General features: G+C 38.0%; 1 protein-coding gene across 1 annotated transcript; it reads left to right on the top strand.

Moving 5' to 3' along the window:
* The first annotated feature begins 1,224 nt into the window (after positions 1–1,224).
* Positions 1,225–2,863, top strand: LOC147612714 (membrane protein PM19L-like). Its single transcript, XM_086782844.1, has 4 exons — positions 1,225–1,599; positions 1,718–1,898; positions 2,494–2,539; positions 2,682–2,863. Exons 1-4 carry the CDS (start codon positions 1,479–1,481, stop codon positions 2,772–2,774), a joined length of 441 nt encoding a protein of 146 aa, XP_086638970.1. The 5' UTR covers positions 1,225–1,478; the 3' UTR covers positions 2,775–2,863.
* The last annotated feature ends 14,208 nt before the right edge of the window (positions 2,864–17,071 follow it).

Genomic DNA, 17,071 nt, shown 5'->3' with positions numbered 1-17,071 from the left:
CCCATGGAGCACCCCAGGGGTTTATATAGCGGTGGGATACGGGTGTGGGCACTGCGCAAAGCAAGGTCGAAAGGACGGTGTGCCGACAAAGGCTGTGGATCAGTGGCCTGCATGGCTGTGGGGAGAAAGGTATGGTGGCGATTAACAGGGAAAGAAGTGGTACGCATGTACCTTATCTGGTCAGAGGCAGCATGGGTGTCCACGTATAGCGGTGCATGTGGACCACACAGTGGATGGTCGACCTTTGGTTCTTGTGCGACCATCATACGGGCACCCTGGTAAGTGTGTACGATCCCTTTTTTGGGGCGGGGTCTTCAAGTTTAGGGCGTCGACGTCTCGATTTGCATGTCAGACCGCCCGGGGGGCGATTTTTTTTTTGGGTCCGAGATGTTTCCCTGGTCGTTGGGGTGCAGATCGTTCATCAATCGGACGCCCGATCGTGCATTTATTAAGGTTTAAAGGTCGTCGCTATTAACTAAAAATAACCAAAATTTACGTATAAGCTTGATCCGATGTCCGTTTTGGATGCTGTAAAATCCTATATTAGGGTAAAATCATGTGTAGATTCTAAATTTGGGCTCGAAATTTGAAGATTCTAAGTATAAATGGCTCATTTAAAAAAAATCATTGATTTTTATACTATAAAAACTCATAAATTCATCTATTACATGGACATTTCTTTATTAGTGAAGATGGGTATATTACAATAAGACATATTGGTGTATATAAGACTTTGTGGATTGCCCATAGTTATGTGGTGGGGCTATTAGGAAAAACAAAAAAGAGTTAGACCTAGAGAAAGAAAGAAGCCCCACTCTTAGTAGTAAAAAGAGATAGACATATTAGGAAAAGCAAAAAAGATGTAGACCTAGAGAAAGGAAAAACCCCACTCAAAGGAAAATAAAAGTAAGATGCATGGGGTTATTAAGCATATGAGGGCATGCAGTGGCACTAGAAAAATTCAGTTGAAGCTTTGTGAAGCAATGCCATGCTAGATGCTAGGTTTTCCTTGTAGATTGCTCATTTTTTACGCCAAGGCCATGTTACACAATCGACTTTTGAGATGTTTATATTCCAACTTTATGTGAAGCTTTGAAAGTTTAAGAAAGCCCTAGCATGATAAATTTGCCTAACAACTTTTAAAGTTCTAGCAATCTTTAGCATTTTAGGATTGTCTAACACCTTTTCTTGGACATTAAGTGAGGTAGTGTGAGTTGGAAAGAGGGCATGATGACACTCGAGGGAGGGGGTGGATGGATGTGTGTGTTAAAAGATGCTCTCCAACTGATCAAACCTAAGTGTTACTACTCTCTTTGTATTCATTTATAACCGCCCACACATCATCACCCTCTCAGGTCGCCATAGCTAGAATAGTTAAGCTTTCCTCCCATAGCCGCAGAGCAAATCTGTGTCGAAATTACCAATCTATCTCAATCATTCTCTAAGCGAAGGTCTTGCAATATCAAAGCGAGCTCAAAATGCCGCTGGGGTTTCTGGATCGAGCGTTGATAGCCCCACTGTTTCTTCTGAACTTCTCACTGTACGTGATTGTGCTGGCGATTGCAGGGTGGGCGCTAGACAGCATGATGGAGCTTTATGGTGGGCAGTTTATGTTGATGCTGTGGGCGAAATGATCAAAATCAATGGTGCAACACTGTGCGCTTGCTGACAGAAGTATTGATTATCGTGTGTGTGTGTGTGTGTGTGTTTTCTGCAGAGATCTATGGTAACGCCGCCACCCCCAGCTTTACAGTGTTCTGCCTGCTTGCTGGGGTGGTGGGCATAGCCTCCATTCTGTCCGGCCTCCATCTTGTCAAGGACTGGAGAGACGCCACTAACGTCGCTGCGAGCAGCTCTTCGGCTTTGATCGCCTGGTTCCTCCTGCTAGTCGCTTTTGGGTAACTTATGACCTTAGTCAATATCCTTCATACACGCTACCTTTAATATATTGATTAATGTGAGTTTATTTTTATTTATTTTTTGGATCAAAAGTTATATATATATATATACATTGACTGACATTCTCTACATTGGCTTTAATTTGAGTTTACAACAATCGTTTGGAAGGGTAGTTTGGAGGAGTTTGTTTTTGTTTTTCGAGCCGGTGTCCCAGATGAGCGGACTCGTTCTCAGACTCGAACAGAGAAAAATGTATCTCATTTCAGAATAAAATTGTACCTCTATTTTTTTTCTCGGTGCTCTATGTTCTAAAATGAGATACATTAAAAACATATGAGATACCCTATGTTCTGAAATGAGATACATTAAAAATATATTAAAAACATATGAAATACCCTATGTTCTAAATGAGATACATTAAAAATATATCTCGTTTTAGAATAAAAATGTGCCTCTATTTTTTGTTACTCTATGCTCTAAAATGAGATACACTAAAAATGTATCCCATTTTAGACTAAAAATGTGCCTCTATTTTTGGTACTCTATGTCTCATTTCAATCAGTTTGAATCTAATGCATGCCAATCTTATAATAGACTCGCTTGTAAGGAGATTCACATTGGACACAAGAGCACAACCTTGGTGAGTCCCCATCAAACCCTTAGATCACATTATCAACCCTATGTCGTTGTTGGTGCTTTGTATCAGGGCTCTTTTCTTGATGCATACCTCTTTTTTTCAACATTATGTTTCTGTACTTTGATAATTTTCATTTGTTTTGCAGAAATTTATGGAGGCATTTGTGATCATTCTTACTGCTACACATGGATTTTACTTGATGCTACTACATAATCGCTATTTTGGATCTCTCATATGAAACTTCTATTGATCATTCTTTTGAAAACCTAATATTATATCCAATACCTTGATTCTTTTGAAAATTGATTCTTAAAACTTGATGTTTAGATTTAGATACTTATTATGACGATCTTTTTAATATTTTCCATTGGACTAGTGAAAAAATGTTTTAAATTTATATTAATGCTTTTGAAAGAAGTTTGGATGGAGTTGTATATATGTATCAACATTTGCACTCAGTTGTCATCTCAAATAACAACAATTTTCTCTATTAATATGCAACTCATCCATAACTTAATCACTACCCAACCTAGAGTGCAAATTCTTCTAAACATGATTATTGTGATGTTTTTGAGGAGAAATAAAACTAATATCAATGATCTTAAAGAAATTTCACATTCAAATCATTGAGTGAAAAAGCACATACAATTGAGACGTGTTAAGTAGCCTATTCATGGTCCAAAAAACTATTGATTTTGCAGTATTGGTGATTTTTGTAGACACTTGATGCAAATCTATTTGATGTAGAAAGCATGTGAATAGCACGATAATAAGTGAAAATATAGAGGAGGCTCAAGAGATCTTTAAAACAAGACTTCTATAATGCAAAGAAGTGTGAAAAATTAAATTTTCAAGTAGATGTTGAAACTTTACATAGTGCCCAAGGGCTATGTAAATGCATGAGCTTTCTAAAAGCTTTTATTTTTTATAGCATTAATCCACATAAATATATCTATACGTTACAATTTTGTGAGTATATTGGGCCACTTATTATTCAACTCTCTCTCTCTCTCTCTCTCTCTCTCTCTCTCTTTGGTCTTGAAGCTCTTGGTGGTAACTTAAACTTAGTTCTTAAATGCATGCTTTAAACAAAGGAACAAGGTAGGGATGGGAAAACCTTTGTTATTCTTTGAGATAGAAGCTCAATGTTTTTTGGTAGGAAAAGTGCATTGAATACCATATGGGACTTTTAAAACCCTCCATCATCAAGGATTCTTTCCATTTACTACACGGGCTACCCTTCTTATGTAGATGGTTTTCTTCATGGGTGAATTCACTTCCTTTCATTTCAAGCTTGCATATCTGCGATAAATGTGTATCCATGTGTTTTACAATTTTTCACAAGCTTTATGAGAGGAACAAAATTTTTCCCATCTCATTTGGTTTACTTCAGTTGTCCCTTAGTGCACTCATCTTTGATGGACATGATAAGGTCACTTATACATACTCATAATAGCGTGTACACATGATTGGGGGAAAAGACCTCCTAATAATAAGGAGGAAAAAAGTGCCCCGTCCCATTATTAGCCTATGTCCACACATCACTACCATATAAATGGCTACATTAGTCGACATTAATCCTTGATTAAATTAATCACTTTGGCTACAAAAATGCTTCTTTTAATGCACATGTATTTGAGTGCGTTTTTTTGTTTTAATAAGAAAAAGAGCATACGTGACACATTTCTATCTTTAAATTTATAAACATAGGGGTTCCCCCATTTAGAAAATCACTTTCAATGTTGAAAGTGTAGATCCGATTCTATTGGGACACATGATGCTCGCAAGGGGGCATGTTTTAAATGTCATAGACAAGGCCACTATGTTTATAAAAAAGTCTTTGGGTGGAGGTGGAGGTGGTGGCAAAGTAATGCAACCACCAGTACATGCTCATTTGGCACAGACAAGTATTATTCTAGGTAATCCACTCATTCATTCTATTCCAGGTACAATCCATATAATTTACTCATTCATTCTATTGATATCTATTCTTTCAATATAGTTATGATAGTTATCGTTTTAACATAGGGGTGTTTGGTCCACATGACCTTATCTATGTAACGATTGAAGTTATGGGATCACCTCTATATGTTTTATTTGTTGATGGTAGTACTCACAACTTTATTGATGCTTCTCTATCCATTGATTATGTGTCCCAGTGGCATCATAGTCTTGCTCAAGGCATGTCCCAATGTTGGTAGTAAAGGAAGGTCCCTCGGGTCACCTTGAAGATCTAAGATTATGAAAAAGACCTTTCTTTCCTTATTATGTGCCTTGACACAACATAGATATATCACTGGGAAAATGTTGGAATATGCAGTGCCCCGTGTACCAATGTAGAAGCATCATATGAATGGGTGTTATGATGGAGGATATTAGGATAATGGTTATGTAAAAGGAGGATGATGATGTGGCATATGGATGATCCACTCACAACGTAACCCAAGGCCTATATTATGAGCATGATGATAAAGAAGAATGTGCTTCTTTCATGAGGGCCTTCCCATAACACCCAGTAGGCTTCCTACATAAGCATTTAGCGAGATATTTTGTCTTCTCTAAGACGAGCTATAACAATCAACTAGGGTGCATTTCTAAGTAGCCATACTTGTGCTACTAGTCTACAATGTGGACAACAACTAGTCCTCTAATGTGCTAAGAAGGGAGGTTTTAAGGTCTATTTTAAGCCCTTAAAAGGCCACTTCAACTTGCTACTCACACACTCAATGCTGCCCACTAGCTCAAGGTAACTTCAAGCTTTGTGAAAGGTTTAAAGTCACAATTTTTCAACCATTTTATGATTAAGGGGGGACGATGTATGCCAAAAATGATGTAAATGTCGTGTATAATTAAAATGCCAAGTCTCTCAATGCATTGATACCACAATGTTTGTGCTATGGTTCCCTTCCATGGATACAAGAATACTAGGACACAATGCCTTATCCTATATTCTCATGCCATGTTTGATGAAATGCCATGATGAAGATAATGACCATGTTCCACTGTCCAAAGATGTCAAGAAGGATTTATGTCATGATGCTATGCCTCAAGATACCAAGATAAGATATATGCCATGCTCCAGTGATGTCTATGCCAATGAAATGTCAATGCCATGAAAGCATTTATCCCATGGTGTACACCATGCATGTAAGCCATAAATATTAATGGTCCATGATGATGTATGGCCCATGACGGAGGATACATGTGAAGACTAAGATGAAGCAACATATATGAAGACCATGGAGCTTAAGAGATGAAAACAAAGATGGAGCTCAACATGAATATAAAGAGAAAGATGAAGACACTAAATCCAATGATGGCTATGTTATGTGATGACATGTATGTTTATGTTCCCACGTATGTCATGTTATGTGATAAAATATATGTTTATGTTCCCATGTATGTCATGTTATGTATATGGCCACCCCATTATGAGGCATAGTGGCTAATATCCCCATGTATGATGTCTATGTTTATGTTGATGTCTATGCCTCCTATGTCAACCTTGGGATTGGGCAACTCTTGGTCAACATGTGCCCATATGTGTGGATGTCTATGTTCATGTCCATTATGTTATGTCATGTTGATATAATCACTTATAGCCATCGATGATGTAGGCTAAGTTAATGTAGATGTGTCTCCATCAAAAGGGGGGGAAAAGAATTCCATGTCATATATGTCATTACTCTCTTGGGATGAGACCCATTTGGGCCAAGGGGGGTGTTGGAATATGTGGTGCCCTGTGTACCAATGTAGAAGCACCATGTGAATGGATGCGATGATGGAAGAGATTAGGATAATAGTTATGTGGAAGATGAGGATGATGATGTGGCATATGGATGAGCCACTTACAATGTAACCCAAGGCCTATATTATCAGCATGATGATAATGAAGAATGTGCTTGTTGTTGATGAATACAATCGCCTAGTACTCTCTTGTTATCATCTTCTTAATCATCTATCATTAGTATTAATCACTCTTACTAATCATGAGCTCATTCTTGTTTGATCCACCTTAAGGTTCACACACACATGATTCCCATGTTTCTTAATAGCAACAAGTGGTTTTTCCACAAAAGTCTTATTGTAAATATTGACTATGTACAAATCACTTTTGAACATAATATGAAGAAGTTTTCCTTGGTTAGTGATTTATCTACTCTAATGAGTAAAATTTCTTATATTGTTGGTGTATTAAATGTAATTAATAATGATAGTCATGTATGTTCTACTTTGGAAATAAGAGAAATGCTTAACAATAATGAATGTGATGTTCTTTATTGTGTTCTAAAGAATGAAGCGAAATGTAGTGAAGGTATTTGCATATCTTCTTTAAAGAAAAAATTTGAAGCGTTTCTAAATCTAAAGAGTTCTTTCTATTCTAGTTGTTTTCCTCAACATGAAGTTGGTGCTTTATAGGCAGAGCTATGAGTTTAGCTCTAAAGAAGGGAGAAAAGAGTGATTCTATTCTTCCTAAGATATTAGTTATGGGAGAGCAATAGATTAGTTTGGTGCCATTGATATGGCATGCTTGAAGGGAGCGGCCCTTTGGAGTGTGGATTATCCTCAGGGAAGACTCTTTTAAGAGATTATGTCTGAGTTTTCAAATGTGTTTCCAAAAGAACTACCTCTTTGTTTACCTCCGAGAAGGGGTGTAGACCATAAGATTGAGCTTTTACTTGGGGCTCAGATGGCATTTAAGTAGCCTTATAGGTTAAGCCAAACTCAGGAGGATGAAGTTGCTAGACAGCTTCAAGAGTACCTTTATGGGGCATGTAAGACCTAGTAAGTTGCTATGGGGTGCTCATGTTCTTTTAGTGGACAAAAAAGATAAGGCCAAGGTCTGTTGATTGCAAGGGTCTTAACAAATTTACAGTTGATTACAAGAGTCTTAAATTTACAGTTAAGATATCCTTTAGCAAGGATGGATAATCTTGTTGATCGGCTTTGTGGAGTGCAATACATCACAAAGATTGATCTAAGAACATGTTACCATCATTAGATTAGGATATTTGAGGGTGATGTCTTTAAGATGGGATTTAGGACTGCATTGGCAAGTTTCTAGTAGATGACGAATGATTAATTTTGTCCATATTTGTGAAATTTTGTAATAAGATGATATCCTCGTGTATAGTAAGACCCCTGAGGAACATGCTCAGCATCTGAGAATTGTGTTAGATATTCTCAGAAAAGAAGCCTTGTTTGCTAAAGAAAGCAAATGTGATTTCTTCAAACAAGAGTTGGTGTGCCTTTGACGCATTTGTTAGTCATCACCTCTATGGGGATGCCCATTATTTTATTTCAGGATATTTTATTTTGGATGCACCTTTTATTTATATCATCTACAAGGATTAATTTAATCAATTATGTGTGTTGGTATGATATAGTCAAGATTAATGTGTTTAATCACTTGTGTGTATTTCACTGGTGAAATATATATTTCACTCAAGCCTTAATGTGGCCAAGTAGAGCTCACTTCTCACGTTCATTTTAAAATGCTTGTTAAGGTCATATTGTGTTAGGTTTTCTTTTGTGGATATAAATAAAACTCCCTCCCAATGTGTTTTGCCAACAAATTTTTTTAAAAGGGAGTGATGGTCATATTTGACTTCTATTGTTATTTTCACTTATTAATATTTTTATTTTGATTCTTATTGTTCATTTTGCGGATATATCACATGCAATGATGCATCCAAAGGTTAGGTCTCCATAAAATCATAATTCACAAATATTTTAGTTTAGGATTTTGTATATTTATTTGGGTCCACCTTGTGTCTTTAATCTCTTCAGAGAGGGAAGAGAGCTTCTACTAGCACATCCAGAGGAGGTGGTAAGAAGAAGAAGCAAGAAGAGAAGGAGGCTAGCCAAGAGCATAAGGATGCTTGGCAAGGGAGTGATATTCAAGACATAGAAGCCCAATCTCTTGATGATGCCCTGACTGCAGGCCAATGAGAGAAGAAAGATGATCAAGGGAACAATAATGGAGCAAGTAAACAAGAGAAGCAGAAAGATGATGTGGAGGATCTTATTCCAGCTAGTATAGAAAAGCCTGAAGGTGGGGATATCCTAGAGGACGTTACTATTCATAAAGGGATTACACCCCCTTGCATTCCCTTGTGTAGATGTCTTGTTAATCCAATTGGGGATATCCTAGAGGACGTTACTATTCATAAAGGGATTACACCCCCTCGCATTCCCTTGTGTAGATGTCTTGTTAATCCAATTGTGAGGCAATTAAGAAGTGATCTTACCACTCTAAATAAGGCTTTTGAAGTAGAGGGGTATATTAGCATGAAGGGATCTTTCATCCTTTCAATCACAATGCCAGATGAAATCTCAAAGAATGTGCATGGTAACATAAGGAATACATGGGATAAATATTGAGTTATGAGATGAGTTTGAGGCTGAAATTGCAAATAATGTAGCATGGGCCTTCCTTTCCAACAAGATGTTTTTTGTATGGGAAGGGAATCATCAAACAGCTTCTTAGATGTAAAGTATAGAAGAACTTTATAGTAACATAAAGTATCAAGATATTAGGGTGCAACCTTAAATTATCTCTCCACAAGCCAAGGACGAGATGTGCCTCATTGCTGCATATTGCAGAGATTTAACTTGTAAGTAATGGTTTTTTCCCTTGAACATCAATGTTTGATTTGTTTAAAAAAATCTCTCTATTGATTTGGTATCATAAATATATTTGTTGTGGGATACTCAATCTAAAAGAGTAAGATTCTTTAATACATCTTCCATGGCAATTAAACTCTTCTCAATTGATAGGCTTAATGAGAGGATGCCATTGTGGTCACCAATCTTAAAGGCTATCTTTACCATACTATCACACTTATCACTTGTGATGCTAGTCACTTCATAGAGGGTTTTAGTGAAGAAGAGAAGAAAGCAATTGAGTAGGCAAGACAAAAGGAAGTGGTGGTGTGGCAAATGGCAAGCGAGTATGGTACCCACTCTCACAAGCCACTCTTGGTCAAATGGTATTCTCAGTTAGTGTTTTTTATTTAATCTTAACATATCAAGATTATGTAATATTGCTTAATTTTCATTTATAATATGTTTTTCTTTCATTGTGTGATTAAAATATAGGGGTGGAAGGCAGACTTTGATGTTGCGTGCAAAAAGATTCCCTCCAAAACACCAAAGGATGAACATGATTCTAAAGTGGAGGCAATAAAAAAGACAATCAATGCTACGTATCATAGGAATATACATCGGGTGAGTTATAATACCCTTTTATAATTTGCATTGAATGATAATATCATTAAAGTGTATATGTGATAATTGTGATATGTGTAGATGTTATCCATTGTTGTGAATCCCTCTCATGGAAAAGAGTGGTTCAACATCTTGTGAAGTCTACCATATGAAGATGCTGCTATGAAGATAACCTTAGATAAGTTGTATCAAATCTCTATAGCAACATGCTCCAAGGCAAAGCAAGCGTCTATCCTTCACTTTTTGGGGCATATGAGAATCTGAAACAGAGCTATGGCATGATGATCTCTAACCATCCTTTTATTGTATGGCTTACAAAAGAAGTGTGGATGGATAATGTGTTGACAAATGCAGGGAGACTTTTGGACCAGGTTATCAAAGCCTCTACCAATGAAGGGCCAACACAAGTGCCAAACCATCCTGCACTAGGGGATTACTTCAATGACATTGCGATGACACATAGAGAGTACTTGTTTGAGACACTAGTTCCAAGTATGACTGTTTGCTGATTTTCCATCTAAACAAGTTGATCTCACCAATGCTAGCAACAGAAACTTGTATATAGGTGAGATTCTATTTCTTTCTTTTTATTTATGTGCTCTTATGTAATATAGTTTATTTTGATGTATTGGAAATGTAAGAAGTTGTGATCCACAAAGAGGTATCTTCACCACTTGGTTTCACAAAAGCTACTACAAAGAGTGCCTACTATATGTAAGGCATGGAGTGTGGTTCAGCCACCTACATTTTGTATGTACACCTCATTTATATTTCGAGAGGACAAAAAACTAGATGGTCCGATTATCCTCTCTAAATGGGAGAGAAAGCACTGTCCTTGGTGGATAGAAATGAAACCGATTACATGCCTTGAAGAAAAGAGGGAGACCTATGAGAGGCACTTGAGGGGGGAATGCAAATATGATTCCAAATCCTCAGGTGATGTCGATGAGCAACAAAGGAAGAAGCTAGTGGAGGAGCAAAAAGCTCTTGCACAGAGAGAAGCAAAAGGATGAAAGAGGGAATCTAGAACTTGCTAAGAGATCTAGGAGGCTAAAGACTATCCATGAGGATCATGGTATCTCAAATACAACATTCTATCTTATGTTTCTTTTAGTTTTTCTTTTTGGTATGTTTGACTAGATGTGCTCTATGGAAGTGTTAGATTGTCATTGTTAATGCATTGCATTGAAGCATATTTTTAACTTTCATGTAGATGATATGCCCAATAAGGATGAGGCCCTACTTACCAAGAAGGTAACAAATGTTGACAAGGAGGCCAAACACTGTCCACCATGAGGATCATGGTATCTTAAATACAACATTCTATCTTATGTTTCTTTTAGTTTTTCTTTTTGGTATGTTTGACCAAATGTGCATATGGAAGAGTCAGGTTGTCATTGTTAATGCATTGCATTGAAGCATATTTTTAACTTTTATGTAGATGATGTGCCCAATAAGGACAAGGCCTTACTTACCAAGATGGGCGGTGACAAATGTTGACATGGTGTCGATGCCTTTGTCCTCCTTTACTTCATCATATCAAGAGATGCATGGACTATCTTTTAAGCTTTGGGAGTGTGATTATATCAAGTTGGGTGAGGAAATTCTTCAAGGTGATTATGAAGGGGGTTTTTAGGTGATACATCAGTTTTATATGGATATTTATGGGGCTAACAAGACCCGTAACTCAAAACAAGCAGCATGGAGTGTCGACATGTTGATCTTTTGACTCGCTCTTTTGTTCATGGTGTGAAGGGTGTAGTCCCCTTTTTGGAATATCTTGGTTGAGGATCATGTTGATTTCTCCTTGGCAATAGCTACGACAATCATAGATGATCATGGGTGGACCTTGGTGACTTGCTCACCTCTTACTACAACATACATTAAGCGTGTGGTTTTGAAAATGAAGATGGAGGTTTCTTGTAGGTATGTAATGTTTAATTATTGTTTTAATCATGCGCACATGATGTTTCATACATGTGGTTCTTTGCTTACGTTGACTCTCATAGACAATTTATGTTTCATACATGTTTTGGTTCTTTTGATTTTATTAGATGGATAATGGAAACTGTTGAATCAGTGTGCTTGTCAGATAATATTGGTTTTAATGTGAAGGTGGGTTTTATTGAATGATTTATTCCTTTCATTTCAATTAGTATTTAGCCTAGAAGGAGCTAATTGTATTAGCGGTTTGTATGTAGACTTGTGCATTTTAGATTTTGGTCTTGTCTAGATGTGGAAAAAAAGCAAAGCTCTATCAAGGCCATGCTAAAGAGATTGTAGGGTCATTGAAGCTGTCATTGGATAACTACTTCATCAATCATTGGCTACCATCCTGTATGCATTGCACAAGAGAAGGAAAGGGGGGCCAGATATGATGCGAATTAGATAAAACTCCCTCAAACATGTTGATGTTTATGGAGCTTCTTTTTCCCCCTTCAGGCTCCATTCTAGAACTTGGAGGCGGCACAGGTCCAGGCTTGAAGGCACCTATTCATTCAAGGTGGCATTGTATGGTTGTGGATAATGATAGCGATGTTTGTGGCTACTTGAATGTCTTGGTGCAACCTTACATTCCACAAGGGGAGACATCTTGGGGCCATTCACTTCATCTAGGGGATGATGACATTGATGACTTCAATATTAAAGCTCCCATGGATTTGTGAGTATTATCTTTTGTTGTTTGTTCTCAGCCTTCTTGTGCAATCAAGAGCACTACTCAATGAGGGTATATTAGCACATGATTGCTAATCTAATGTAATTAGTGTTTTGCCTTGTTATGTAGAACAAGTGGCCTCTCACATGGTAGGTTTCGAGCTCTATGATTATGTGTCAAAGGAAACACAAAGAACATTGCCACATTACATTGATGGTTGTGTAGTTGAGAGAGACTTTGACTAGTTTTCCATTGTTTTATTCTCTTGCTAGTTAAACTTAGGTTTTTTTGAATTGTAAATGATGAAATTTTTTTTGGATTTTAGTCGATGAATTTTTTTTTTTGGATTGTAGTTTTGAATTTATGTTACACTTTTAAAAATTTAAGAATGATTAAATGAATAGTTTTGATGATGGCTATATGTATAATTGTCCTTCCATTCTTGTTCTCTCTTATGTGATAAAAATGATAGTATAAACAATTGTGATAGAGCATACATAGTTTTTGCCTTGAACTCATGCTTCCTACTCAATGGAGTGAGCTTATTGTCGCCAACCTTGAAACCATTAAGTACTAAGTTATGGTATTTGGCGGGAGACTATAAAGGAATTTCATGTGTCAAAAGAGGTGTCAATGAAGTTTTACATCTAGTTTTGTGAATTTGTAGTGGAAATCATAGTTGCTAGAATAGTAGTACGACATTATTAACAATGGATTTGCCAGCTTTGTATGTTGTGCCACATTTGACCATAATGTGCCCTCTCCAGCTAAGGGAAATAACTCTTCTAGCTTCCATTCCTTGAGTCTCTGCAATCTTTTGTTGAAGCCTTTCAGCGGCGGCCAAGGCTTGGCTAGCTTGGAGCTGCTAGGTAATTTGCAACATTTCCTCTTTGTGTGTGTCCATCAACTTTTGCATCTCCAAGTTTTTGGTGTTGATGGTCTCATTTAGTGCTTGTACTTTTTCAACATTTGCTTGATTGATTTGTTCTCTTTCTTGTTGAAGTTGGAGCACTCTTTGATCAACATCCTTAAGGGCTACGGATATTATTTTCAAGCTACCTTGTAGTTCTTCTTCCTTAGCCTGGAAGGTATTTTGGAACTTCTGTAGGCTGTTAAGCCTGGATGCTGCTTGTTCCTTGTTGTATGCCACTTCTCTTTGAATTTGTTCCTTTTCCTATTCCAATTGCGCTTTCAAGTCTGTATTTTCCTAAACGTTGCCTCTTGCTGGGGCTTGGTGTCTCCTCAATCCTTTGTCGCTTTCCTGTATCCAATTGTTCTTCAGGGAGTCCTTCTTGTAATGTTGTGGCTTCTTCTTGGCTTTGGTGTTCTTCTTCTGGAAAATTTTCCTATTGAGTGGCTCTCTCTATATGCAACTCAGCGAAACCAGGTGTATCTGACATTGTTGAATTTCGAAGAGGGGAAATGTTTTTGAAAATTAATTGTGCCGAGCTGGGAGGTGGGGTTTGATGAAGTGTCTCTGCTGCCGTTCCCTCTGGAGGTGCTGATATCCTGAAACTTGTTGCTTCCCACTGCCCAAGTACTTCCTGGTAAGATGCTATCTCCTGGGCTAGCTCGGCCTTTATTCTCTGTGTTTCCTCTGCAGAGCAGCAACATCAGACATTATTCTCCTCATCTTCCTTTAGTTTTCTTCCTTCTGCCTTTCTTGAGCTCCTTCATGATTTCCTTTGTGTCCATTAATAAGGCTTGTCCTTCGTACATTTCTTCAGAGATAAGTGGTGGTGGCACTATTTGTATTGCCAGTTGCATCTTTTCTTCCTGTTCTCGATCTGAAAGAGGCCACTGTGCCATATGATTCAGCACCTTTGTCATCAAGTACGGATTGCATACCTTTGACTGGTGTGCCTTTAGATAATTCTCCATTTTTCTATGGATATAATATGCCCAATCATCTTCTCTTTCTTCATGTACTTTGGCTATCCTATTAAGGGGAACCCTATTGTACTTATCCAGTGGCTTTACTTGCATTATGAGTGACATTGCTCTGCAGGCCTTTTCTGTCACCTCATCTCTGATGTTGTCATACTCAGCCCTGTTGGAGTTGTAAAAACTTTTCTTCAGCATGGCGTCCAAGGGCATCTTTTCATAATTGTGAAAGTGTATTTTACAAGATGGTAGTAACTGTAGGGCCTCCCGTATCAAATCTTTTGAGATTAATACCTGTTATGTGGTTCCATCTACTTCAGACACCTTTCCCCTATTAGTGGCCTTGTCGTAGGACTTGAGGTACTTCGACACAATTCTGTATCGATGGTTTGGGGGAGACATTCTGCCATCTTCCCTAGGCCAACTTTCTCTATTTAGTCCTTGACTTCTACATCCTCCAAGATCTGCAAGCACTCAGGGCTGTGGTACTGCAGAGCTATCTTTCCATAAGCAGTTTGGACTTCCTTGCTTATGATGGAGCCATGTAACGCCTGTGCATACTGACCCAAATAGCTTAATTTCGGGCCCCTTGTGGGTCTTTTCTTTCTGCTTAACTGGTGATCCAGTCGCACTGGCTTGCATCATTGCTGGAGTTTCCTCGGCTTCTGGGTCAGAGGTAGCTGAGGTCAACATCTATATAAGGATGAGAAGAAGGTCAGTCTGATGACTAGTGAGAGTATGTGACATTTTCTTTCTTTCTTCTTCTTCTTCTTCTTTTTAAATTTTTTTAATATTTAAGTCTGTTTAAGGTTATATTTGATGAGAAGTGTGTTAGTGGTGTGAGGAAATAAGGAGGTATGAATTTCTATGTGAGAAGGTGCACATCGTGAAAGTGCAGGTTTATGTACGATGAGATGACAGGATACGAAACCCGTGAGGTGGGTAAAAAACCGTGAAAGTGCAGGGTGTAAAGTCGTGAGATGTTTTTTCTTGAGTTAGTCTAAAACCGTGAAATGGTATTTCCATGAAAGTGCAGGGTGTAAACCCGTGAGATGTTTTTCCGTGAGATAGTCTGAAATCGTGAAACGGTATTTCCGTGAAAGTGCAGGGTGTAAACCCGTGAGATGTTTTTCCATGAGATAGTCTAAAATTGTGAAACGGTATTTTCGTGAAAGTGTAGGGTGTAAACCCGTGAAACTGTTTTTCTGTGAGACAGTCTAAATTAGTGAAATGGTATACCCGTGAAAGTGCAGGGTGTAAACCCATGAGATGTTTTTCTGTGAAAAGTTATTTCCGTGAAAGTGCAGGGTGTAAACCCGTGAGATGTTTTTCCGTGAGACAGTCTAAAACTGTGAAACGGTATTTCCATGAAAGTGTAAGGTGTAAACCCGTGAAATTGTTTTTCCGTGAAAGTGCAGGGTGTAAACCCGTGAAAGTGCAAGGTGTAAATCCGTGAAACAATTTGTGCATATACCTTGTTTGGGGTGAGTGTAGTTTTATGTCATGTTTAGGTCAAAGTTTAGGTCAAAGGAACAAAACACTTGTATGTAGCAATTAAATTTCGTGAGTGAAGATGTAGTACCGTGAGAGTGCAGGGTGTGAGTTACAAAACGTGATTGCGAGGTTTTGGAGATGCAAGCTTGGGGGTTGCACACGATGCAAAATGATAAATGTAAAATGCACGAAAAGGGAAAGAAATTTGATTTTATGGCGCGACTGTCGGACTGGGCGGCTGCCTTAATGAAGTATGCCATGTGGCCTCCCATGATTGGTTGAAGAAAAAGTGACCGTTTCAGGACGTGAACTGTTTGGGTATCTCTTAGGTTAGTGGTCCAAAATAGTTTTTAAGCTTGCTCCTATTGATGTAACCCTCCATTTGTATGCCCTCAATTGTTTCAATTCTAACCGGCCCTTGAGGTGTGATTTCGGACACTTGGAAAGGTCCTAATCCCCTGTACTTGTATCAGGTGAAATATGGACTCTGATTTTTTCCCCTTAAGGATTTTCACACCTCCTCTCTCTAGAGAAATGGGCTCATGGTCAAATTTTTGCAAATCAAATCAAAAGTTGACGGAGATTGCACATTTGGAATCTACTCATCAAGACCTTTCCAATGATATATAGTATGATGGAAAATTTTGATTATTCAAGAAGCCCCCAAATTAGTGATGGTTACATGCCATGTCATCACCAATTTGGGGACTTCTCGAATATTCAAAATTGCTTATCATGCTATATATCATTGGAAAGGTCTCGAAGAGTAGATTCCAAATGTCCAAACTCCGCTCACTTTTGAGTTGATTTCACTATGAGCCCATTTTCTAGAGAGAGGAGGTGTGGAAATCGTTAAGGGCTAAAAATGAGAGTCCATAACTTACTAATGAGTTTCTTTTTTTGGTGCTTCCTACACCATACATGAGGACAAGGTCCCCCGTTTCTAGTTCCTTTTGTTTCAAATTATTGTCAAACCAATGTTTTCTTTGTAATTTTTTGACCATAAGACCATGTGACGCAATTAGTTGGGTTTCATCAAGTTTCTCCATGTCAATTAGCCTTTCTGCTAATGCATTCTCAGTCAATCGTTCTTGCACTGCAATTCTCAGGCTTGGAAATAGGTACTCCATAGGCATTACTGCTTCAACACCATAAGCTAGACGGAAGGGAGTATATCTCGTCGCTAACTTATGTGATGTTCGATATGCCCATAAAGCTGCCATTAGCTTATGTTCCCAATCCGTTAGCTTATGTTCCCAATCCGTTCGACT

This window comes from Cibotium barometz, chromosome 45 (assembly GCF_041138505.1).
Source record: "Cibotium barometz isolate CiBa-2024 chromosome 45, ASM4113850v1, whole genome shotgun sequence".
NCBI lineage: Eukaryota > Viridiplantae > Streptophyta > Polypodiopsida > Cyatheales > Cibotiaceae > Cibotium > Cibotium barometz.
This window is presented reverse-complemented; position numbering and strand designations above follow the sequence as displayed.

Coding starts and splice junctions, on each gene's coding strand:
- LOC147612714 (XM_086782844.1), top strand. CDS start 1,479: ATGCCGCTGGGGTTTCTGGATCGAGCGTTGATAGCCCCACTGTTTCTT. Junction 1,600..1,717: donor CAGCATGATGGAGCTTTATG/GTGGGCAGTTTA, acceptor TGTTTTCTGCAG/AGATCTATGGTAACGCCGCC. Junction 2,540..2,681: donor GACACAAGAGCACAACCTTG/GTGAGTCCCCAT, acceptor TTTGTTTTGCAG/AAATTTATGGAGGCATTTGT.